General features: G+C 38.3%; 1 protein-coding gene across 1 annotated transcript in view; it reads right to left on the bottom strand.

The window, feature by feature from the left end:
• Positions 1-27759, bottom strand: part of Tmc1 (transmembrane channel like 1) — a 235941-nt gene that overhangs the window by 75583 nt on the left and 132599 nt on the right. The window contains exons 4-6 of the mRNA XM_040741971.1: positions 27593-27721; positions 9370-9460; positions 7361-7442 (exon numbers count right to left, since the gene is read on the bottom strand). Of these exons, the coding sequence (XP_040597905.1) occupies positions 7361-7442; positions 9370-9460; positions 27593-27721 (302 nt within the window). The remainder of the gene's footprint in view (positions 1-7360; positions 7443-9369; positions 9461-27592; positions 27722-27759) is intronic.

Here is a 27759-nt window from a genome sequence, read left to right as displayed (position 1 = left end):
CCTATTCCCATCTGTCCTTCCATCTTTCTTCTGCCCCCCAACCTGCTTGTTCTTGTTAAGCTTTTCTCAGCTGGCTGCCACCATAGCCCTCACTCTCAGTTCTCATACACAACCACAGGCAAACAAGACCCTTGGAAATAGATTTTAAAATACTTAAATACAAAAACAAAATGCGTAGCTGAGAAATCATCCCTTCCTCCAACACCCATATCTACATTATGTATTAAACATATTTCTAAGTCTAAAACATCCAAACTAAAATTTGGGTTCTTTGAAAGTAGTTTCACAACTCTTTAATTTAAAGGTGAATTCTTTTTGTTATAGTTGTTTGGTTGGTTTGGGGTTTTGGTTTTGGTTTGTTTGGCTTTTTTAATTTTTGAGACAGGGTTTCTCTGTGTATCATTAGAAGGTGAAGGTGAATTCTTTACAAAATCCTAAGAATAAAGAAAATGAACTTCACAAAAGCTGACTCCATCAAAATTAGGATGAGTTTAGAAAAGACTTAGACAGTCAGAGGGACTGGGGGATCCAGAAAGCCATGTTCTGTCAATATTCTACCTAAAGTGGGTGAAGATGAAATAGCATGACAGAGGTACTATAGCTGACACAGCGGGACAGTTCGTGGCATCCAAGCACCAGGATAACTTTTGCTGTCTCCACAGGAAAAGGGGGAAACAATTGTGTCTATATAATTCTAAATGTTATGTAGTACTGGAGGTGGCTGGCATTTGCTAAAGAGACAACTCTTATTCATACTGTGTAGCTGAAAGAGTGTAAGTGAAAAATAGTCATGTCCATCAGGATAAAGACGGCAATGATGACTGTCGCTTGCATCCCTCAATGGTCAGTCAGTCAGGTACACTAAGAACTTTACCAACATCTTTAGCTGCCGCTAGACACTGATGATGTTAAGTTATATTAGTCTCACAAAAAACTGAAAAAAAGAAATTGAGAGAATCAGGGTTGATAAATTATAACTGAAATGTAATGAATCTGTACTTTTAGCCTCTACTTGATCTCTAAATTCTAGCTTGTTTAGTCAACCAGTCCCAGTGAGATGGGAATACAATTGATTAGGAATAAGCCTGGTTTCTAAGACTGTCCTCATCTCTAAGTCCTTGGCTCCAAATCTAGGCTTCTCTTAGTCATGATGTGATGGTTCCACAAGGAGAACTACAGTTAAGTTACTTGTAAATATAATATGTAATATAATTATGGAATGAACTTACATATCTCAGAAAATATAAATAATTTCTGAAGCTAAGGCTATTCAAATTCACAATTTGGTCTGTAGCTATAAATAGCTAATTCCTTTTATTTTTTAACACAACTGATAAATGCTGCCTTTGTAATACATTATAAATGTGTTAAAAGTCTTTCATGCGTTTTAAAGCGAAAATTAAGTGCATGCATATTCTTGTCATGAATTTTCTTGTGTCTTTTTAAATTAAAGATTAAGGCTTCACCTCTCCCTCTGGTTATTTATTATTAAGGAATGCAATTTGTAGACTGTCATCATATGTAATTTTCTCCTGAACAAGTGGGTAATGACACACACACACACACACACACACACACACACACACACACACACACACACACACATTTCTGAATGAGAAAGGCCAAGTAAATGACTGGCTTTATGAGTACAATGTAAATGACACCATTAATGAAACAATGTTTTTTAAAATTTGTCTAGGGGTAGAAAATTAAGCGGCACACTTTGTGTTTCCTGGTGTTCATTGTATGAGGTTTAGACTCTGCACTTTGGGTTGCCTATTTGAAGCTTTTTCTAGTCTGAGAAACAAAGCTACTACAGCATATTTTTGGTACTATGATCAATCCGGGACCCTATAAACTGGAGGTCATAACCCTTGGTCACATAACTGAAGTGCAGTCATGAATAATTCATTAACAATAAAGGGCTTATGAATACACAGTGACCAAAACTTCACTCAGTATCAAACACATGATGAACCCACAGTGCCTCTGGCAAGGCTGGCCCGTGTAGCACAGTATGACTTTATAGTAGCCTTGGTTCTGAGCACATGGTCCCACTTGGCACCATGAATGCCATCGGGCCAGCAATGCCAATGAGTGTTGCCTGAGATGCCTTCCTTAGATTTGCGAAGTAGTGAGACAGAAAACGTCTGGTTTCTGAGAGACATAATCATTTAGTTCTGTAAAACAAAGACTTCCGAGTTCTCCTACCATCACTGCCCAGCATGTAAATTAGTATATATTTATATTGAATTCTGTTGGAATACTTGATGATAACAATTTCTATTTCAGTTACTAACTTGAACTGCATAGAAAAAATCATTGAATGAATTTTGGCTCAGGGTTAGGACAGAAATTCTGACAAGTTTTTAAATGGCCCTAAATATATTTCTGCCACTATGTACTGAATATCTATACAGAGTGGCACTTTCAAGATCGGAATATCAATCAGTTCTGAAAAATATTGACACTCTATATCCTGCAATACTGATAAGTGGAGATTTAATTATGTAAATATACACACATCCAATTTAGTATAAAGTTTGTTTCCAACTTTTACATGTAAAAGTATATGTGCAGCAAAGAATTATTTTAAAACAATTTATTAAGCCAGGTGTGGTGATGCACACCTTTAATCCCAGCACTCAGGAGGTAGAGACAAGCAGATCTCTGAGTTTGAAACCAGCCTGGTCTACAGAGTAAGTTCCAGGACAGCCTGGGCTACATAGGAAAACCCTGTGTTGAAAAACAGAAATTATTTTTGTTTATGATTTATTATCAGAAAGCATTTTATTTGTATTGCTATTTTATATACCTAAGTACCAGAGACATGGACAAAACAGGATCACAAATAGGAAACATTTATAAGCCCTGTTCTATCTACTATTAAATAAAAGTAGAGTTTGATTCTGAAAGAGGTTTATACTCTCCACTTGAAAGACATTCAGTTTTATTATGGCTTTAATAGTAATGTCAGCATCTTGGTGGGTATAGATATTATTTGGCTCAGGTTCTATAGTAATGCCAATGACAGTAAGCCTGCAGTTGTGGGGACTAACTTTCTTAAAAGGCTGTCCTATAAAACTCCAGAATATAGAGCATCACTGCATCCTCTGAGGCTAGAGTTATCAGATCAATTCGTTAAACTAGAAAAATTTGAGTAAACAGGAGAGTATCCGACCCATGCTAGTGAAGCCAGCCAGGTTGCCCCATAATCAAGATGGTAATGGCATGAAGTTCAGAGTCTGACTTTAGTTTTTCCCCTGATTCTGCCAATTCCTGCCCAAGCCTTGCAGAAACTTGGAAGCTAGTCACTTGGAACTCCACCACATCTTCATTTAAACATATTTTATAAGAATGCATTTAAAGATTGAAGAGTGGGGGTAATTGGACTAGATTAATTGTTGGGAGTGGCATACTACTGCCTTATGTGGTGCATATTATTTACCATAACCCATTCCAACTTTATTATTCTTTGGTTTATATTTTATTGTGGCTTCTCCTCTCGACTACCCACAATATAACACATGCAGAACTAAGTACAGGGAGTTGAGCCTGTCTTTGGCACTATCAGTGGTGCTTAAAAAATACCTAGCACCTTCATCCAGTGATGAAGACAGATACCCACAGCTAAACGCTGAACTGAACTCCTGGAACGTAGTGACAGAGATGGAGGAGTGGTGAGCAAAGGGGTCAAGACCATGATGGTGAAACCCACAAAGATAGCTGACTGGACAAGGAGAAGCTCTTGAACCCCAGACTGATGGCTGAGAGGCCAACAGGGGACTGATCCAGACTCGATGAATATAGTGTCAGTGAGGAGGCCTTGGGTAGTAAATCAGTGTTTACCATGTCGTACAAATGAACTTTGGGAGCCCATTCCAAATAGAGGGATGCTCTCTCAGCCTGGACACATGGGGAAGGGTCTAGGTCCTGCCCTGGATGAAATGATAGCTCTGGAGATCCCCCCAAGGAGGGCCTCACCCTCCCTGGGTAATGATATGGGGATTGGGTGGGGGACTGGAGAGGCCTGGTGGAGGGACAAGGGAGGAGGAGTGGGAGAGGGAGCTGGGATTGACATGCGAAGCAAGCATGTTTCTAATTTAAATAAAAACATATATTGAGGAAAAAAATACATAGCATAAGTTGACTTTTACTGAGAAATTTTGAAATCATTAATATGAGCCAAGATCTTTTTGAAGATAACATGAGCTATACATTAAAATGGTTCTAATATTCAAAGCAATAAAGTAATATATCTGAAGCTTCTGTATAATTAAACTGTCATTTCTTTCAGAGAGAAGTGTTTGTTACTTTTATAATGAATTGTATTGTATAAACTGGGAACATATTTAGTCAACTTTATCCTAAAAAATGAGAATATAATTAAACAGGTAAATAATAAAGATCTGTTTTCCATTTAGATTTTACAGTAATTTTACTCAAAAGCATAAATGATTTTACATGTTACTACACATTTAAAACTGAGTATAAGTTATACATTGTATATTGTTGGGCTAGATTGACTTTGTATAATAACTTATACCTGAAGAATTCATATGGAATTCTGGATACAGCAATAGAGGACCAGAGATGATAAAGGACCATCCAAAGTGTACAGATGGCAGAGACAAGAAGGCCTTAACCTTTCGAGAACAAATTACATGTCACATATTGCTTTCTTTTTATTTTCCATTAAATTCAGCTTCAAAGACCATCTTACAAATACACTTTTCCCAGTCTGGCAGAGTAATTCCTATGAGATGGTTAGTCCACAACATCTCAGAGAATATAATACTTCACAATTCATGAATTCTACTTCAGACCATAATTTGAAAGTGTGTCGTGTGCATATGACTATGAGTAAACACCTAAGAAAACAAAACAAATTCTCTAATATAATATGTGTCAGAGGACTCTTCCTCACTCATCCCCCACTGACCTGGCAGAGTATGAAAGGAAGAAGCTTCTAAAATCTTGCTCAGTGTGAGAAGCTACACAGGCAGGACCCAGGCAGACTCTCCCAGCTCTGTCGCAACTGAATTCAGCTACTACTATTCTATAGAGGAAGGAAATGTACATCCAACAGGCACATTGAAGATTAGGTGAAGAGTGTTGGGCCCATGGCAACACTGAGTAAAGTCCTAGTTAAGGTGGTGGCTGACAGGAGGCCAGTTCTTCACAGCTGAGGAAAAGCCTCAGTTCTGATGAATAAATAAGACACACACACACAAACAACACGTTATATGTGAAAAGGGAAATAGTCCACACTTAGTTAACTAACCCACTTAGCTGCTTCAAATTTACTGGAGGAAGAAGAAAATTAGGTCAAGGAGGTATGAATAGCTCTAGTCATGTCTGTGACTCTCCTGATAGCTGGTGATAGTGTATGCATGCATGAACACACATGCAGGTATATGTATATAACTCATATATATTTCATTCCTGTGTACAATTTTATTCAATGAAATAATTCCACCTTTGTTTATAAAACACAAATTAACATGATATTGCTACAGAAATAAGCTGGAATCTACATGTTCTAGTGTGTTTTAAAAAGAAACAATTTGTTACTGTGTTTCCTAACTATCTGTACAAATAACAAGTTTCTCAGAACACATCTCATCCCTGATAAAGAAGTGCACTAAAGCCCAGAGGACTTAGATGACTTGCTGAATGGCACAAAGTCAGTCTTCAGCAGAGTAAGGACTCACCCTTCTCAGCCATCTTGATGGCTCTTGATCAGGATCTTAATGGTCCATATGCTCTATTCTTTGGGGCTAGATTAGATATTTCAGCTGTGCTACTGATACATAAGGATTCCATACTGTCTCCTTTTTTTCTTATGTTCATTAAATCCCTTCTATTAATACCTAATGTGATATGGACCTTTGGAAAATACATCTGTAATTTTATTCAGTATGTGTTTGTTTAGTGCCAAGTGGGCTTTCGATGTAATCAAAAAATACATTCTTTCATGTCTATTCAGGAAAATAAACATAAAGTAGAGTGAGATTACATTAAAAGATTCACTTTAAAAGGTAGTATTTTGAATAAAGCATTGAAGGGAAATCTGGCAAGAAAGGGATAGTATGAGGAACATGTGGAGAGACATGAAAATCATGAGTTGATATTTTTTAATTCATGGTCATTAACAACTGCCATTTAATGAGGGACCAAGAACTGAGAGACAGCCACTTCCAAACACACCCAATCATGTCAGTGAAATAGCTATCAGTTATTTTATCTTCCAGTGGAGCCTCTGTATCAATTATACAATGTCATATTTAGGCACCAGGACAGCCAATTTCAGATCTGAACAGGTGTGGATGAATGTCAGATCCTTGTCATAACCCTAGGAACCATCTCTGCCAAGACTGTGATTTCTTTTCTCAAATATCCATCTTTCTGTTCATATAGTATTTTTACCAAATCAGTTTTTTACATTTAATTTTTAAGTGCTCTATTCTATGCAAATGTAATGATAGAAAACAAGCTTTTGCCTGTCTATACATACTGAGTGTTGCACAGAATGAAGGCTCACTATGAAATCAAGGTAGCAAATCCCTTGTGTCTATTCTTCTTTGTAAGTTTGAATGTGAGCTATTAAGACTTCCTGTTTTCAAAAATTGCCATTTTGATTATTGTCTCAAGTTCCCAAGAGTATATATTTGGAGGTATTATTCACTGCCTATACAATATTGGGCAATGTCATGGTATAAAATATTTCCTTTCTTGCCTAAGAGAGACACACTTTTGGCCAGAATAAAACAAGAAAGTAAAGTCTCTAGGGCTGTCCTTCATAAGTGCCAGTACAATGATAGTTTGGATCTGGAATGCTCCCCACATTCCATGTTGTACAGTTGTCATCTGTGGGATTCCTTGGAGGTAGTGGCATCTTTGGGAGATGGGGACCCAGAGTATAGAAGCTAAGTTATTGAGAACTCAGTACCATGAAGGATACAGGACCAAGGCCCTACCTCGTCTCTCATTTCATACCCTCACTGTCTTGAAGTGATCAGGCTGCTGTTACCACACAATCCAAGATTATGTATTGAACCACCACAGTCCTGGTACAACAGAGCCAGGTGACTATGTACTGAAAACTGAAACGGTGAGCTGAAATAAACATTCTGTCACTTTGAGTTCATTTCCTCGGGTGTCTCATCTCAGCAGCCCACTGATTAACACAGAGCATCACAACAACAGGGTCCAGGTCTGCCCTGCTAGTTGTGTTGGCGGTTTGGTTGGTTTTCAATTTCCCCAAGAGTCTATAACTGGGGAAGGGTCTGCGAAAAGCTTGTGAGATTTTATTCTCCCAGAGCTTTCCCACATCTCATTACAGCAAGTGAACACTTACTTTCAATTGCCTTGATTTTGTTTTCCCACGGGACACAAGCAGCTTTGAAGTTCTCAAAGTCGCGAAGGAATTTTGCCCATTTCTGAAAACAAAGTCAAACACTAGTAAGGTAGAATCTCCCATGTTTCTAGATGTTTATTCCTGCCTTCCCCCAAATCATAAGACAATCGTTTCTAGGAAGCTCTCTAGCACCAAATACTGCTGTTTTGTACAAAGGAAAAACAGCAGGATCTACTTCCTTCTCTATTACCATTCCCACATAACTTAACAAAAAATATTGATTGTCAGATATGTTTACAATCCCAGTTACCTAGGAGACTGACACACAAGGATAGAAAGGTCAAGGACAGCCTGAACAACATAGTCACACACCAGATCAAAACCAGAAAACACACACACACACACACACACACACACACACAATCGCTGGTCATTTTACAGGCAGTATACTGACCACTCAGAAAGATCGATTTATTCTATCAGACAACAGTAAAATAGGAATTGAATTATTAAGGTAACTGATACAATTCTGCATTTAATATTCAGTGCATAAGGAACCAATGGACTTATCAATAAGATGTTGTATCTTTCTAGAAAGACCTCTAGTTTCCTAAAGCACGTTGTGAGAACACAGATGTTTTTGATTCACAGTTTTCACTTACATGGGACACTATTTTGATAAAAGACAATAGTCAGCTAAATAGAAAAAGATGGTATCACAGAAAAATAATGAATTTATTTCTCAAAAGGTCTTCCTTCTACTTTACTGCATAGTGTTGGGTTAGCCATGGTCAGGTGGACTGAGGAGGAATGGGAATGGGGCAGATAACTTTCCATTATATCTTCATTATGACAGGACAGTATGAGAGCTAAGTAGACACAATAGTCTAAAACTGAAGTTCAAGTGATTATCCAAATGGCTCAAACCCATATGCAGTAGAAAATGTGAATATGTAAATTGTCACAGCTTCATGCAATGCCTAATGCAATACTTTTAAACATGCACTGTAACTCCCCACAGCAACAGACCCCAATCATGCAATAAAGGAGCCAGAAACAGTCGGAGGGGGGGTGGCACACGACTTTAATCCCAGAACTCAGGAGACAGAGACAGGTGGAGCTTGTGACTTCCAGGCCAGCCTGGTCTACAAAGTGAATTCCAGGACAGCCAGGGTTACACAGAGAAAACCCTCTCTCAAAAAATAAATAAATAAATAAAAATAAAACCAAACGAACAAAAAAAAAAACAACTAAGTCACACACAGTATGACCAAATGCATATGAAAGATAAAAGGCAAGTAAAGTTAGCTATTTGTGTGCATTTAAAGAAAGAGGAAGATCTTCACACTTTCTGTGCAAACCTCTCTCTCTCTCCCCCATAGAATACACCTAGCTACAGTTTTTACAGCTTTACATTATAAAACCTATGGACCTCCTTCTCTGGGGGATGTGTGACTTCATGGAGGGGTTTGGTGTTGTATGTGGCCCACAGTAACTGTATATAAAGGTAAGCTTCCTTCAACTATTTTCCCAAAATCTGAATTTGTATGAACCTATCATTTTTTCTTATCTTTGCAATATCTAATTGGTGTTTCAGGTTGAAAAAAGAAAGAGTTTTGAGATGGGGTGGGTGCTTATGACCCTTTAAATTATAGACATTAGAGGAAAGAAGCCTTGACCAGAGCCCCTGTAACCTTCAGAAAATGGAAATGAAATGGGCGCACAGTGTTTTACACCTGAGAGTGGGAAAATCAAGTTAGTCTCTTGGTATAAATCGGTGGTTGCAACTATTTAAAATTCCTCAGTCTGTCTTAAAGGATAATATTAAGTCCCCTCCTCCAATTTCAGTGTAACAAATATATCACATATATACCACATACCACATGAGTTCTTGCTCTATGCCTACACACAGTTAAGACTAGTTTTCCCCCCTCAGAACAGACACAGTGTTCTCTCTCTCCCTTGGGGTCACTGTGACATTGACCAGACTAAATTACAAAAATGCTTACCTTAGCCATCATCATCTTAAATGCAAACCACTTCTTTCCTTTTCCTTTCCCAAGAGCCCCTTCATTTTCACTCACAAATTTCTTTGCTTCCCTGGGAAAAAAAAAGAAGAGGTAGGCAGACATGTGTTGACATACAAATAGGAGGCATTTTATTTGGCTATGTCTTCTGTCTTCTTTCTTCTAGACTCTCCATACCCTCAGCATCTGAACCAAAGTTGTATTTTATAATCTAGAGACTGTTAGTTTTTTAACACAAATGATGAGTACATTGAGCACATTTCCCTCCTCCTCCTGGCCTGGGTTTGCACCCCCCCCTTTCCACTCCCTTTGCATACCTACAGAATGTCACTTCTGCTTCCATGTCAAATACACATACATGATTTTAGGTATCTTTGTGAAAATCTATAAGCCAGAGGCATTTAATGCTTTTTTAATTTTTCTTTACATTCTGGCCAGGAAGAGTAAGTTATTTTCAGTCTCACTTATTAATCACCTGGAGTCATTGAAAGCAGAGTATTTGTTCCAAATGTCAAGATACAGAATCTTACTTCTCATTCCCAACTCATACAAAATTATACCTGAAGTTTATGTCAGGTTCTGGCAATCAGAATTTTTAGTTTGAATTTTTTTATAAATGATTCCTTTTTAAAAGATAAAGGAAGAAAAAGAAAATAAGGAAGAGTTGAAGAGAAATCGATCTGGTATTTAATTTAATAATGGCAATTATGGATTAAAGCACAAAAGTCAAACTCAAAAACAGATAAGTTGAAGAAGAAGGGTGAAGGGAAGATTTGGGGTCTCAAATTCAAAAAGGGATTTAATTTTAAACTTTAACAATACTGTCAGTAATATATTTTCATCATTCACATCAGTGCCCATTAAAAAGTATACTAATTTATCAAAAATATATAATGTTAACATATTAAATGTATGTATTTTTGTTGTTGTTGTTAGATAACAAATGTTTGCCCCTCCACACCCCACCCTGTTAGTATAATTGCAGTATAACAGAACATGGAATGATCACTTCGGGAGCTATAGTCCTGTGTCATTGAACAACAAGGTTGTGTTCTAGCAGGGACACATTTTATGTTTGTCCAAATGTCATAAAGTGAATGAGTACAAACCCATATGCTGACAACACCACAAGGTAATGTCATTTTACAGGACACCATGGTATCTGAGGATATCAACTGAAACATCGCATATTAAATAACTAATTAGACTGTGAAGGAAGAACCACTAGATGGTAGAAGGGATTGCTGTCTGATCATCAGAATTAGCTAACCTCTGGCCCACATTGTCTATAGGAGAAGTTAGTAAGAAGTTAGTAAGAACACAACTAGTTGACTATCTGCAACTGGAATGATGCTAGCATCCTATGACTATTCAGCCAATAGAATGGAAAAAAAATGCTTGTGGCTTTTGTTATCCAGTCTAATTTATTCTACCAGTCCTACTTGGCTAACTTTGTCATTTTGTTGTTGTCTGTTCAATGAAAAGAACTTTAAAATTTGAGGTGGTTCTGGCTTCTCTTCTTTAAGGGACAAGAGAACATGTGACCTAGTGAGAGGGACAATTCAAGTAGGTTGTGATTCTGCCGGTGTAATATGATGGGTAGTTGGGTGGCCCCTAAACTGTAGTTTTGCCAGTGAAACCCTTCACACATGATTGTGAACTTACTTCCACATGGTAAGTCTTTCAAGATGAAGGTTAGAGAAGGATTTTTATATAAGATGTTCCTCTATATCCATGCTAAGCACAGAATCCTGTAATAAACAGTGATAAAAACTACCAAACACCAGCTACCTGATCAGAGATGGGAATGGACCTTCCTTATACACCTGTGGGCAAGTGTCCACCTACAGTCTGGCACACAAACACAAGCAACATGGTGAAGTCTCTTCAGCCAACAAACAACATGCAAAGTCATTCCTGAACAGCAGGCCACCTTCCCCACCCCCCCCAACACACTGTGTTCTTGATCTTAACAATGGAAGGTGCTCGATAAAATGATATAAAGCTGACTACAGAATTGCATCTAATGATTTCATTTTCCATATTCACAAATTTTAAGGACATTTATTCCTTAAAATTCCTGTGCCCTTCATAACTATTCTTCTCTGTAATTTAACTGGCCATGTCCTAAAAATGTAGAAGAGTTTTGGACTCTGATATTTGGCATGACCTCTGGATTAGGAAAGATGATTGAAAAATAACTTCTAAAGCATCTGAGACATCGTAAAATAGTTACTCAAACTTGGAATCTCGTGACTCACTTTCAGACCCATACAAAAATAAAACATGTATTGAAGCACCATTTGTTGTACAGATGTTAAGACTAGAACATGGGCAGTAGCTAGCACACAGCTTGTAAAATGCTGAAGCAAAGGCTTTAAAGTACAGATGAGGTTTCCTCTAGTCCTAAGCAGCCTCTTTTGACCAACTGACCTGACTCCACAACCTTGTCTATGCCTATGATGGTTTCTGTGCCCATGCTCATAAGTTCTGCTTTCAAATGAAAATGCACCTCCTTGGGACTTCTACTTGACTGGTAGGGCCCCACACAAGATTTCTGTTACCACAGGACTTTTAACAGGTCAGGATTTCCCAAGCAACAACATCTCAACAAACCCTTCACTCCTTTCCAAGGGGGTGACAGGAACAAGAGTAGACAGAGATGTTGGAAGTATTGAAGCCAATTGTAGTACAATGTTAAGTTCACAACACTGAAATTTGTTCTAATGTGACTGATATACCATAGACTGACTTGAACAAAACACTAATTTTGGCCTTGCTTCTTTATAATTGTATTCATGAAAAACACTAGATGAATATAGGAATTGATATTTATCATTGCCAAGAAGCATGGGAAATACCCAGAATGCACACAGCACATCTCACTGCTTCACTTGCCAGTACTAGAAAAGTCACACCCATTCAGGGTCAAGGTGACCCTCCCCTCACACATCACAACTCCCAAGCAGCAACCATTTTAAAAGCTACTTCCACAAGCAAGTTACAAGTTCTTCTCAAAGGATCCTGTCATATGCATCGTGGCACTCATGTATTTCTTAACCATTAACCTGTGTTGAATTCCAATGCTATTTTACTCAAATTTTGTTTCTTTTATTTTATTAATGTGTCACCAGAAATGTTTCTGACTGATTGTGTTCCATCTATGGATTCCCTATAAAACTCGTGGTGTTTATTGTTCAAGTTCATATACTGCAGTGAGCTTTTTAGGTAACTGATATCTTGTATTACAGCAGAACTGACTACAATCCAATTACTTGGCATCAAGAATTTCTAAATCTAAAAAAAAAACAAATATATGTAGGAGTTATACCATTATAGTAAACACATAAAGAATAAAAATTCTGGATAGTAAAATCGGAATTTGTTATTCAAATGTAGCAAGACCACAGCTTTATATGTATACTGTACTGCCCCTTATATTGGTAAACCGTCCTGTGCTATCCAAGCTTGTTGAAAGGGAACTTTGGAAGCAAGGAAGCCTGGCTTTGTAGCCTCCAAAACCCCTTGTGCCAGTCCTAGAGTTGGCTTGTCCCTGGCTCTGTAATGGGGAAAACAAAATCAAACAATAATGACAAAAAAAAAGCAAAACTGTGGGAAAGGGAAGCCAAGAGTCCATGTGTGGACAGACAGCTCAGTCTGGAACTCTACCTGATCTCTTCAGCTTCCCTCATCTATTTCCGTCGGATGTTTGTAAGACCCTAAGTTAATGAGGTCATCTTGGTGTTCTGTCTACCAGGCTGTTCTTGTGTTCTCTTGAGTGTTGCTTGACTTTCTGCTGCTTCTCTCTGCTGCTATTTGTTCATTTACTTTTGCTTTCTGGTTGCTTATACTGACTCATTCAGAATCAAAAGTTCAGCTATCATACATCATTCTCTGAACTATAAAGAACACATGTCCAGCACTGTAAATACTTCATATTTTTTATGAATCACATTCTGTTCACCTGTATTTAGAATGCTTTCTACATGAATGGCCCATTAGAAAGCATGCATTTGTTATCTAAGCATTTAGAAGTATAAGAAAATAACTATTCTACTCTCTATTTGGGCCAAGGTTTTTACTTGGGAGAGTAGATAATTATGCTAATTTTATGAATTGATGAACATTAAATCAGTAAAACTTAAGAGAGAGGAAAGTGAATATTACAATCAAATTATAATCATTACAAAATTCATCTAACAATATGGAACCATATTTATTGATGTTAATAAAGATTTTATTTGTTACTAAAGATACATTTTTGTTTGAATATTAGGAAGTTTTTATTGTGTTGTGATTTTAAACAGCAGTGCATGAGAGAAAGATGCCTTGTGACAGAGATTGGGTGGAGGGTTTTTTACTGGGGGAAAGTGAATGGGAATGGTGGAGGAGAAGGAAACCAGGCCTCTGGGGACAAGAGAGGAAGAATAAAAGAGAGAGGTACAGAGAGGAGAGAGAGAGCAAAAGAGAAAGATGGGAGGTGAATGGGGCCCTTTTAAAAGGGAGCATAGTAAATGTGCACAGGAGATGCTCTTCGTGGCTGCAGCTGGGGGCATATCCTGTCAGAAACCCAAGGGCAGGCCAGTACAGAGGCCTGAGTACTAGCACCAAGTACAGTATTAATTTTGTCTTTCCTTAGCCATCTGTGGTAATTTTAATGGGAAATGTCACCTGAAGCTCCTGCACTTAAGCACTTGGTCCCTAGCCGCTAGTGCTGCTTGGTGAGGGTATGGAACCTTTAGAAGGTGTAGACTTAGTGGAGGAAGTCTGACACTGAGGGAAGGCTTTGAAGTTTTATAGCCTAACTAATCTTCCGGTTTCTGTTTTCTATGTGTAGATGAAGATGTGATCAGCCAGTTTCCTGTTCCTGCTCTCATACTTTTCCTGCCTGTTGCCATGGCTTCCCCAGTATAATATGCTCTGTCCTTCTGGAACCATAAGCTAAAATAAATCCTTTCATCTATCAGTAGTTTCTGCCAGGACATTTTATCACACCAAAGGAGGAGTAACTGGTACAGACACTATCCTACTCAACTCTTACCATGTATATCTTCTCTGGTCTTCAGAAAAGTCCAGACCACTGGGCATCACATAATTTAACAGGAGTTCCTTTTTCTCCTAATTTCCTGTTCCTGCTCTGCTCTCTAACACACACGTGCTCGTGCGCGTGCACCATGAGAACAAAGAGCTCAGAACAGCAACTTTAGCTACCCCTTATCTCCTAATGGCCAAAATAGTTATTAGACATAATTTCTCAGAAATCTTGAGGGTACCTTTAAAACAGAGCCAAAAACCACAGAGTGAGCTATGAACAACTGTTTGCAATGAAGAGCTTCTTTGCCTTCCCCTCAGTTCTAATGTGTGTGATAAAAAGAAGCATCGTTGTTATCTACAGGTCCAGAAGAGGGCAAGTTATCAGAGCATACAGATGAGGGACACTATGAGACAGCTTTCCCTAGCATTGTGTTTACTGTTGACCTTTGTCACGAATTAGTACACCTTGAGGGTGAAGAAAACAAGTACGAGAAAACAATCATGTCCTCCCCAATAACAGATTACTTACCAAAAAGAACGTCTTGCACTGTGCAGTTAGTACAAGATACAAAAGGAAAATGCACAAATATGGAGACACAGTGTCCCTCAGAGTAAGATGCCTGAGTAGATGCCAGAATGCAGAGAAAATACTCATTAGAAAGCAAAAAATCTTTATCCTTTTTCCTATTGTGAGCCCACTTTCCTATCTGTGTATGGTTTCTCGGATTACTTAAAGAACTTTTCCTATATGGTAAAAATGAAACTGTCCTTCGCACGGCAGCTTTAAACATCTACTGATTGTAAACCACCCAAATATCTGACTGAAAAGATGTGTGCCAACCTCTTGAATTGCTTTCAACAAATGCTATCTACCAAGACTGTAATCCGGTCTCTGGGTCTCAGAGACCTGGTACAGTGTGTACTCCTCTCTGGATGGTAACCCCAGATCTGGGGATAAATAATTGAGTATGGTCTATTTAATGACAATAATACCTGGCTTCATCATTCATTTATCAGCCTCTTGTGATAGTAATTAGAATAGTAAGGTTTCATGGGCTTTCAAGAATGCTTTTACAGTTAACCTGAAAGAGCACACTTTGGCCTGATTTACAAAACAGATAATTTACCTACAGTATATGATACAGCCCTGAGTACACAGAGAAGTCAGGACATGCTATTCTGCCTCTGACACATTCTCATCCCTAAAACATGTTCCATCTGGGTTAGGTTAAGTTGACTTTTCTTTTCTCTTGTTTCCAGTTTGATGACCTGATGAAGCAACCTATTTATTGCTCATATAAATGAGAGACATTTCAAAACATGTGCTTAGGCTGAGTATAATCAAAAATCTTGTTCATGAATACTTCCCAGTTAAGGAAACAGAAGAATGGGAGGTCTTTTGATAATAAGTACTGATGTTTCAAAACTAATTAGCCAAATTATCTATAAAACTCAGACTTTTCTAAAATATTGCTGAGTAATTAAAACAGAATTACAGAAGTTGCTTTCCTGCACCAAGATAGAAAATAAAGACCATAGACTTCCTAGATAACATATATATTACTTATAAACATATATATATATATAATTATATGTAACTTAAATTATACTAATACTGGAGGTAATGAGTCAATCCATGTGTTATTTTAAAGGGGATTCCCAAGGCAGTATAAGATGCTTAGCCTAGTTTATGACCACTAGTATATACACTATAAAATAGTACCTTTGGTTAGTAGCACTTTGATAACAAAGCTGACTTTCACTCCAATTTCCTAGCACATAATACAACACATTACATTCAAGTGAGTTTCAACACTTGTAATCAAATAAATTTGCATGGGTGAGAGCACTGGATGCCAATCCAACTGTGGTTTCTGGATGCCAGCACCTTGGCATCGCTGTAGGCTCTTTAAGAGTTCCCAGGTCTATGTCTTTGCAGCCTCAGATCACTTAAGACACATTCTCTAAGGATGAGATGCAGGTCATTGTCTTTTCAGTTTCCCAAACAATTCAGATGTGCAAGTTAGGGGCAATATCTGGTATTGAATCAAACATCATTGACTGAGACTTTATTTAAGAGGTTTTAATACTGTAGAGGTAGTGCCACCCCTGGGCTGCTGCTCCTGGTTTTTATGAGAAAGCAGGCTGAGCAAGTCATAGAGAACAAGCCAGTAAGCAGCTCCTCCAGGGTTTTCAGAAAGTTGAGCTGAAAAGCTTCTGTATATATGTAATTGTTTTGCTGTGCCCTTGGGAAAACAGTGCCCTTTGTGAATAAATTTATTTTTATATCCCTGGCTCACTATCTCATACCTCTTAAGAGAGACAATTTAACTGACCATCTGATATCATGAAGCAAAAATGGAAAGAAACACAATATGTATGCACTCTCATATACACTCTTATAATGTCTAAGCTTATGCAGATGCCTTCTTTTAGTATACTTTTAGGTAAGTGCCATTTCACATTTAAAATATGTGTTTCAGACTGTCATGGTGAAAGGGTAGAGACTGTAGACTAGACAACAAGGGGCTGGAAACTGTATTCAAGAGCAAAGCAGGTTTTTACCATGCAGCCAGCTAGAGTTCTAGTTCTAGTTGCCTTGTTAGCCTTTAACTCCATTTCCAGAATCCTATGACTTCTTCTGACTTCAGTGGGCACCTACACACACGTGTCTGGTTTTGCTTTGTTTGTTGTTATTTGTTTGTTTGTTTCTCATTCTCAACAACAACAAAAACATTTTTTAAAGATAGGCATATAAAAGAATGGCAGAGAAACATGAGAAACGATACTGACACAGACATCATAAGAAATGGAGCTTGCTTGGGTCAAGTTGGGTTTCAGATAAAGCTCAGAGAGTGCACCAGAAAAATCCCATGTTATGCCAACAGCAGAGATGAGAGACCATACTTTGGTTAAAGACTTTTTACTTCAGCTCACTAGCTTACTCCTGTTCATTTTCGTTTTTAATGAACGATCTCTATTTCTACTTATAACTCTGGGTGTCTGGTACAGCCTTTGTCCCGGGAGTCAGGAGTCTGGAATTCAATGCCCTTTGAACTCTGGCCCGTGCCTGGAACTTTTTGTTTTTTGTTTTTTTTTGGATGTTGATCAAAGGTCGTAATATGCTTTCTCACTCGTTCTCTGAAGCTCCCTGTCTTTCCCGCCCTCCTTCAACCATACATTGCTTGCTGATCTCCATTGCTAAACACACCTCTCTCCTACCCTAAGCCAAGGGGCATGACTCTCTTCCTCTCGTGTCTCTCTCCCCAAACCAACCCCTGCTGGGCTTTACATATCATCCATCTGTACTTTTTCTCTGAAACTCTAATAATATTGCCCTCAAGCAACCTTCTTAGTTCATTTTTAAATCCTTATATAAATGAGACAAAGAACCCCAGAGAAAAGCCCTACTCTCCAGTAGAACCATGATCCTTAAAATTTTTGTTAGCAACAGGACTATCCTCCTAGTCAGACTGCCATCTTCAGGGTTTCTGTTGGATCTCCTTGCAAAGACTTCACAGCTGGGCCTATTGATCTTCCCTCAGAGAAGGAGTGGGGAGGGCTGCAGGGGACAAGATGGAGGTGCTCTTGAACACATGACACCTTAATAGGGTATCCAGCCGCACTCACAAGCAGTTGTATGTAATTCTGTACTTATTGAATGTGGTCTTGGGGTTTGGGGGAAGCAGAGAGAAGATAAAGATTGAACATAGGAAGGTCAGGGAAATCACCTAGGTGACTACAGGGAAGCCTTTATCGTTCCTGGGTAAGGCTTTCCAGATGTGTTTTTGGGGGGAAGGAGCACATACAGCCCTGTAAGTAACCCCTCACGGGTGCTCTGTGAGGAAATCCAATAAACTCATTAGTTCCTCAGAGTGACCTTTAGTGAAATTGTTCCCCAGCTTGTCATTGGGACCTTAGGGAGAAGGAAGACACTGCTTATGACTCCCCTAGGGGAAGGAATTTTATAAAAGAGTTTTAAAGTAATTACTTTACTCATAGAAATGTGTTCTAAACAAATCATAGAGTGACCATATTTTGATCAGATTCTAAGTTATTATTACCATTCTGAGTATACTGGTTATCTGTCTGTCATTTGACACACTTTAGGGTCATCTGGAAAGAGGAAGCCTCAGTTAAGAAAATGCCATCAGACTAGCCTGTGGAAGATCCTATCCCACTGTAGTCAGTGCCCACCCTGGGCTGGTGGTTCTGGGTTGTATAAGAAAGCAGGCTGAGCAAGCCATGGAAAGTAAGCCAGTAAGCAGCATCCGTCCACAGTTAGTTTCTGTTCCAGATCCTGCCTCCAGATGCCTTGAGCTCCTGCCCTGACTTCCTTCAGTGATGAATTGTGACCTGGGAGTTGTAAGAAGAAACAACTCTCCCCACCCCCATGTTGCTTTTGATCATGGTGCTTACCACAGTAAGAGGAAGCAAACTAAGACGTTGACTCCCTAAACCAATCCTGATTTTCAGAACTGACTTATGTGTCAAATTAAGATGCAAGTTATTTGTACCATGAAGGTTCACTAAGCATCTCAGGGCAATTACAGGTGAAATGGAGCAATAGAAACAGATTGGGATTTCTGTTTCATATTTTAAACATTCCAAAAGTTTTCTGATTGCAACTAAGTTTTCCTAACTCCACTCTGTCCCAAATTAAGTTTCAATTTATATCAGCCAAAGAATTCTTTGTATTGCAGTAGCAAGGACCAGAACAATACACGTTCTTCCCCTGGAGCTAAGAGTCTATCCTGAGTTTCAAATATTGACTGACATTCCTCTATAGAAAAACATCAAATAACTGTCAAGATTGCACTATTGTCAGCAGGAGGAACTGAAAGATAACAGAATACAATGCCCCAAAATATGTCACTTAAGTGTGTGCCATATTATGCAAAAGGATTATAAAATGTGCCAGAAATAGATCACAAGGACAATTTTGAGCTGAAGCAAAGAAATGTAAGTTTTCTGTGTCCTTATTTGTCAAGAAATAAGGGAGATAACTAAAGGTGTTTTCCCCCATTCCCTACCCTTTTTCCGCTCAGAAGAGTCATCTATGTATTTTACTGTCTGGACCATATCTTCTATTGGATCATCAGAGTGGTTGATTTCCACAGTTTGCCACCCTGTAGTCAAAGTCCTTTTTTCCTAACCCCGACTTCTCTAGACATGTGTCCTGTGGTTAAGATTCTAAGTAAGTACAGGCTGGAACCACTCCTTAAGTTACTCATCATTCAGTGGTAGTCTGTGCAAGCTCAATGCCCACAGCAATAAAATTTGTTTTTCTCAGGTTAATGTTTTTGTTAATTTCACTTACAGAGTCCACGCCAACAAACCTAACAATAGAAGAAAAAAGTATGAGCTATTTTTTCTGTCTCTATAGTACAATGCAAGACAAATTATTGACATTTAGTAAGAAAAGTTCTATAGTGGTGATTTTATGAACATCTCACTATATATTTTCCTGAATGGTATAAGAAGGTTTTATGTCTATTGGCCACCACTCTTCAGGCCTTTTGTTCCCTTGAGGATCAGGAAAACAACATTATATCTAAAGGTTAGGGAGTACCTTTAGTGGGGCTATGGAGTACTAGATCAACCCCTGAAGCATCTGGACATTCCTCAGCCAGCTACCATGGATCTGGTGTTTAAATGAAATTTGATGAGAATGTGACCTTAATGCTACGAATGCATCTTAAAATCTGAAATTCTCAAGATGAAGGCAGTAAACTGCTCCCATCAGCAAAGACTTTGCTAAAGGGTGGTGACCGCATTCCCCTTCACAGTGAAAAAATGTACTCCCAGCAGCAGGGATGCAACACTGGCACAGAAACTGTTCATCCGACTGAGCAAAAATGATAACACTACCAAGAGCTAAACTTGAAGCAAGTTTTATTTCCTATTGGCCAGGATGATGGGCACTAGTCAGGTCCATACCCAGGATTCCTAGAATATGGCTCTGAATTACATTAGACAGGGGCTTATAAAGAAAAACTCCAATGAGGCTATGTACTTCCCACCTTCGTCCAATCAGGCAAGCATACATCCTGACATAAATCCTGCCTATGTACTTCCTACTTACATGTGATCAAGCTCAGAAATTTTGGTAGTGCTCTTCTCATTTTTGCCCAGTAGGATGACCAGTATCTGTGTCAGTGTTGCATACCTGATACTGGGAGTAGTTAGGACAACCAATCTTCTTTACAAAAGCAAAATCATGCCCTGTTATCTTACATGACCAACAGCCCCCAGTATTCCAGGAAGTTATCTGTGCTGGAGCAAGTGAGGCTTGCAGGTTAGATTCATTGTTTTATAGATCTCTTAAGCACAGCAATTTAAACTTAAAACATATCTTTAGCCATCAAAATACTTTCATAACTACAAAGAAGAGCCACTCAAGTTCTAGTCAAGACATTTATTTTATCACTGTGATCACTCTGTGTGTGTGTGTGTGTGTGTGTGTGTGTGTGTATGTGTGTGTGTCTGTAGCATTCAGTGTAGTTATGAGGATTTAATACAAGTGCTGGGAACTTAACTCAGACCTCCTAGCAGAGTAGCCAGTGCTCTTAACACAGGGTTATCTCTCCAATCCTGTATTTTATTTCTATCACTGTTTCATTTTCTCTTTTATTTAGCCATCATTTCTACAGTGTGTTAAGTGTTTGAAAAATCTTTTTAAAACCTGGAGAATTCTTTTTGTATCTTAAACTATAAGAAAAATGAGATATAGGCATATAAAATGTTTGCAATAAAATGCAGGAGCCAAAACAACGGAGGCTTTAAAATTGTGAGGCATGCAGTAGACACTGAATTAGAAAGTATGAGGCTGATAGAATTTGTGTAGGAAGCAAAAGGCATTGTAGGCATTGGTTTGCATGACTTGTATAACAAGCATCATATTTCCATGAGTGACACACATCTACAATCTTTGATTAGTATTCTTACATTAACACTCAGTTCTCTACAAGATCATGTACATGACTGGAAAAGAGAATTTACTTATGCTGATTCAGGCATGTGTTTTCTAATTAAACATTTTTTATGAATTCTAAATAGGGTGAGACAAAAGAATTTCCAGGATGTTGCTGTGACTAGGAAACATTCTGCTGGAGGGACTGGCAAAGTGCTTCACAACGACACCTACGTGTTCCTATGGTTATTTTTTAAAACATTTGCAGGAGTTAGAGGTTTCTTTTTCCAATTTGTGCACTGATATCTGGAACTATTGGGTCTAAAATGTTTCGACAGAACTTTCCATTAACTGTTAGAACTATATGTTTTGTAGTTTGGTTCATGAGTGGGCAGGCAATTTAAAATGATATTTTCAAAATCGTGGTAGTCCAGTCCATTCTGCAAGTAATCAAGACTGCCTGGTGAATCTGATTGTTCACAACGTGACAAACTCAGAATGGAGTACCATCCTCTGCACTAGAATCAGTTCTCAGATAAGGTCATCCACAGAGTACACAGATCCTACATGGGCTAGTCCTTCTGATAAGTTGACTTGGAATCTTACTATTTCACTGTGTTCTTTTGTGGCTTCCCCTCTAAACTATCCAGATTCCTACAACCAAGTGCTTGTCATGAAATACAATAACACTGTTTGCAAAAATATAAAAAGCAATGTGAGTCATAAGTCTTCATGTGAATATCACAGTGACTATATGAATGTTTTATATGTGTGACATCTCAAAGTATATATGCAAGTCTATGCATATATATTGTGACACTCTCAATACAACTATTTGAAAGCAGTGATTTGTCTTATTTAAATTTTTCTAATTCTTGTAACTAAAGGAAGAAATTTAAGCATATTATATTGAGAATATACAGTGTATTCTCATTTCTTACTCTCATCTCAACTTATGATACTCTAATTATGTTCTCCAAACATATATTTTAATATGTATATCTTAATAAAGCATAACCATTGTATCATCCAGTAACAACAAACATTTTAAACACTCCCAAAATAGTATGCCACTTGCCATTGCTTCATAATTGCCTCAAAAATGCCCTTAGTTGTTATTATCATAAACTACATTGTATCCACAATATATGCCTTACCTGAGGTCAGTATAAGATTTTCCAAAAACAGCAAACACTCATTTTTCTCATTATTTGCATTTGTGCTTATCAGACCACATTTGCTTTCTTTCTGCTGTTAATGTTTTAGATAAAATATATTCAAAGTCATTCCTAGATAATCTTAAGTGTTAACGAATGCATCTTGCTTCATCACCTTTCAAATCAACATTATATTTATAGTATAAAACAAGTTGTAAAAACTAGCTGTTACTTTCAGCTAAACTGCTGAAGAGTTTAAGTCCAGTTATTTGAGGTTTATCAAAAACTTGTTGTAAGGTGGGGAGCTCTTGGAAGCTGAGAAAACTGATTCAGTGGGTGTTATCATGCATCATATACTGACAGACAAGGCTGTGGGAAATAGGCAATGTTGAGTTGCAATTATGATGATTGCAGGTATAGTTCAGTGGTAGAGCATATGCTTAGCATGCACAGTCCCTAGAGACCATCTATAATAGTAAATTCACATGAAGGTAACCATACTTTGATTTATCTGGAAGAAAACTTTAGGACTTTCTTATCCATAACATTTATTATTTAGAACCATTAAATGGCACTACATAAAACCCTGCTTCTTTTAAGTTCATATTTCATTTTAAACTATGGATAAACTAATAAACTTATTTTTAACTTTGCATAAGTAAGTGTATCAATTATTGAGTAAAGTTTACTACTAACAATTTTAGGAAATACCCTTGAACATTAGCATAGAGTCATTTTTCCATGACTCATATCTTTTCATTGTCCATTGGGGAAGAACTTTTGGCTGATTTAACTAGCACACATGTATGAAATTTCAAAGCAGGCACAAAAACAGTAATCAACTGTACCATTTTCCCAAAGAAACAGGAGTAGTAGCCCTGGGGCCACTTGAGAATCCTTCCCATGCAAAGCAAGGACAAGAACACCTGTAAGACACTGTGGTCAAATGGTGCAGTGGACATACAGAAGGTGAATCCTGAACAAAGGTTCTTAGACACAGACAAAAATCTATTGATCATGCATTTCAAAGCTCATCTTAGCAAATGAAATTTTTAACACTTTTTATTATATATTTAAATTAGAAACAAGCTTGCTCCCCATATCAATCCCAGCTCCCTCTCTCTCCCCTCCAAGTCCACTCCCTCCCACCAGCCCCCACCAGCCCTCCACCCAATCCCCACTCATTCCCCAGGGAGGATAAGGCCCTCCATGGAGGATCTCTAGAGTCTGTCATTTCTTTCCGCGGGAGGGCCCAGGCCCTCTCCCAAGTGTCCAGATTGAGAGAGCATCCCTCATTGTGGGATGGGCACCCAAAGTCCATTTGTGTGCCAGGGATAAATACTGATCTACTACCCAAAGTCCCATAGATTGCCTAGGTCTCCTCACTGACACCCACATTCAGGGGGTCTGGATCAGTCCCATGCTTGCCTCTCAGCCATCAGTCTGGGATACAAGATCCCCCCCTTGTTCAGGTCAACTGTTTCTCTGGTCTTGACCCCTTTGTTTATCACTCCTCCCTCTCTGTCACTGAGCAAAGGAAAGTTTATAAAACATTTAAGTCTCAAGGGGGGAAGAGGATCAGAATTCGTTGTTATTATTATTCCTTTTAATAACCTCTAAATGAGAATTTCAAAGTATTTGATAAGAATTAGTAAAATGAACCAGAGCAATTTGTTAGACACTCACAATTACATCAATAGACAGGAAGTTACCAAGCATATTTTTCTTGTTTAACTGTAGTTTGTGATGCCCATTGATCGGAAAGACACATTCTCATGTGACAGAGATGAGGCTGTCAATTGATACAAGTTAACACTAATATAAATAAGAGATTTCTAATATCGGTTCAGAACTAATTTCTCTCAATGAAATGTTAGAAACAGAAGAACGGAAAAAAGCACAGATTTTTGGTAGCAGCATTTTCTCAGGTGGGCTCTGTTTTGCTAGTGACAAGCAGAGTCACGCGGCTTGCTTAAGGAAGTCTTCCTGACTCAGCATAAAAAAAAAAAAAACAAGGTTGTTTTAAGAGGCTCTGCTAACTATTGAAAAGTTGTACATACAGCTAGAAGTGGCAGTGACCACATCTCCAAGCTGGCAGCTTTTCCTGGATCTCAGCATAGACTGAGACAGTAAACTGGAATCACACTTATGCCCACCATCTTGGAAAAACTGCAGTTTAAACAGCCTCGGTTTTAACAGACAAGACACGTGGCCAGAAAAACATAAAGATTTACAGTAAAGTCAGGCTTGGATGAAGAAAAACCTCTAAAGGTTTACAGTGTGTTTAAAAATATATGTAAGATTGAGAGAGAAAAAAAAAACGGCATAGTAGTAAATAAATAGAGAAGCTGGTTGTGGTGGCACATACCGGTAGGATTTACTCCAGAGGCAGAGGCAGAGGCAGAGGCAGAGGCAGAGGCAGAGGCAGAGGCAGAGGCAGAGGCAGGCAGATTTCCAAAGAGAAACCCAGTCTCAAATAAAAGAAATAAAGAAATAAAAGTATAATAATAGATAGATAAATAAGTAAGCCATGTAAAGATGGAAAATACACAGAAAGTCTGGATACTGTATGCTATTGTGTTTTTCAGTTTTTTGATTGCTAAGGAACGAACAACTACTAAAGTACACTTGATTATAAATGCTCCTGAATTAATTCAACTTTTATCTTTTGAAAATGCCTTGACTTCAAAATTTAAGTATAAGGATATGTTACTTTGGAAAAGAGGTTTTGTTTATGTTTCTACAGAAAACGAAAAGCTGAGGATTCCTTCCAGGCTTCTGTAGTTTGATGAACCAAGACCCCTGGAAGCAGTGGTCCAAGTGATTCAACAGCTAAGATGATACAGCTTTACAGACCACAAAAATAAGGACTTACACAGTTTCTGAGTTTTGTCATGATCCCCATGGTATGTATAGCGCCCCCTTCCAGCACGAAGCACCTTGGAATGAGCGGCGTCCTAATTCCCATCTTGTTTATAAATCTTTGTTTTCATTTGAATGGGGTTGTTTATAATTGGTTAATGATCACGACCAATCTCTACTTAAAGGAAAAAGGGGATTATGGTATGGAAATGAGTACTTTGTATTTGTATGGTTTTTCATTTATTGAGACAAATTCAAGGTCAATTTTGTGATGTGTATATTTCTCCTCTTGATTAAATATTGTGCTTATACTGATCTTTTAAAACATAATGCATGATTGAATACAGACTACAGATAGCTACTTATAACAGTCAGAACTTATAGTTAGGTAAGTTAGATTTTCTAGATATACAGAGATATATTTGAGATAGATAGCCTTCAAACCTTTCAAAGACCTTCAGAAAATGGCATTTAAAATGGTTTAGGGTTTTTCTTGACAATGAGAAATGTCTGCTCCTGGCAGCACCAATTATGCCTGAGAAGAAGATGGGCATCGAAGAAACTCGTTATGGAGTATGCTTTCAACATGGCAAGATTAGCCATTTGGGCAAGAAACTGCTCTTGCCTAGACTGCTTGACTGTTTCTGTATAAACTGGACATGCAGGACCCACAGGAAAGTGACTGCTGAATTCAAACAGTCCTTCAGGGTTCCCCGATTCATGGAAGAGTCTACGAGACTTTCTGCAGAACACAGAAAAATGACTGACAGACTGCCAATGCAGATGGACAGTTTGAAATTTCCTGCTTTGCTGAGAAATCTTCTGGACACACTGTGGCCTATGGGCTGAAGATGGATGCCCCAACATTACAGAGGAACTTTGGGTGACTATCCAGGCAGTAAGATGTCTCTGTCAATCCTAGTGTTTATATATTATCCTTCTGTGGTCTTTGATGGAGTTGAAGACAGATAGCTATAGTTTTCCTTAGTTATGATAAAAGATAAGCTACATATAGAACTTTGGACTCACAAGGATGGGATAGATGATATTTTATTTAATTATTGCTAAAATATTGTAACTGTGTTCTTACTTGATAACTGTTCTGTTATATATAATTTGACTATGTTAAAGTTAAGACCTTTCATTTTTTTAGACAGAAAAGAGGAGATGATGAGGGAAGTCCTGTGTAGATGTCAATAAAGCACTGTTTGCCAATAGGGAACCAAGATAGGTGGGACTAGGAGTCCAGGAGGACTCTGGGTAGGAGAAACACAGGAAGAAAAGATGTAACGTCATGGGGTAAGAAGCCCGGAAAGTTCTCCAGTAAGGGAAATACTTAGATTAACAATTATGGGATAAATACTTAAGTCAGAGCTATCCAGTAAGAAACAAGCAAGGCCAACAGCTTCATAATTAATATAGCCTCCTGTGTGTTTATTTGGGACTGATGTGGCTCTGGAACCAGGCTGGGCAGGAAGACTTTACAGAGAGCTCCTTCATCATTACCAGTGGCAGTTAGGTGATCCTATCATTCGACAGCATTATTAGTGAACTAGGGAAGAAGGAAGATAGTTTTGAAACTCGCCACCATGTATACAACCATCTCATGGACAAATAACATCTGTGGTAAAATCAAAAGATACTGACACAGGTATCAATGCAGCTGTGTTCCTTTGCACAGTCTGCCTCTCTCAAGGTCACAGCAGACAAATGATGCTGTCTTTCCTACCCTGACTCCAGAAAGAGACGCCTGCTTGATTTTGCATGTGCAGTGTGTGGAAAGCTATGTTCTGGGTGTGTTTGCACTCACCTCAGCAGTCTACATGAGGATGAAAAGGGGTAACTCCCATGTGACCAAGGATTAGATGGTGGCTTAAACCTCTATTGAACCCTATATACTGCTATAGCAGCTCAGCAGCCTGCCTGTGCTTTCATGAAAGCCATGATGGAAAGATTCTCTAGAATCTGGAGCACTATAGAGAAACAAAAGCAAGTAACCATATAAACCTGTGAAGTTCAAACACTGTTTTGCAGAGAAATAATAGCTAAGTAACCCCAATATAAGGAGCAGATGACTCAAGGTAACTACATGCTGATGTTCAAAATTGTTTTCACTTTATAATCATTAATCCCAAATCTCTCTCGCATACGCGTACATGTGACTATAGCATCATCTATAACACAAAGGTAGTCAAATTTCTGAGACATATGTTTCTCTGTGTAAAAAGTAGCAACCTACTTGAGAACTTCAATTTTCTTCTCCATTTTCCAAGGTTTGCACTTGACAGTAGCAATCATTTGTCTATTCTCATCTAGCTCTGCCTTCAGTCGTTCTAATTCCTCTTCATCAATTTCTTCTTCTTCTTCCCTTTAAAAGAAAATGCAAGGTTAAACTTTGCTTCATTT

The sequence above is a fragment of the Mesocricetus auratus genome, unplaced genomic scaffold (genome assembly GCF_017639785.1).
Source record: "Mesocricetus auratus isolate SY011 unplaced genomic scaffold, BCM_Maur_2.0 Super-Scaffold_4256, whole genome shotgun sequence".
Lineage (NCBI taxonomy): Eukaryota > Metazoa > Chordata > Mammalia > Rodentia > Cricetidae > Mesocricetus > Mesocricetus auratus.
The sequence above is the reverse complement of the archived record's forward strand: the minus strand, read 5'-3'. Positions and strand labels throughout refer to the sequence as shown.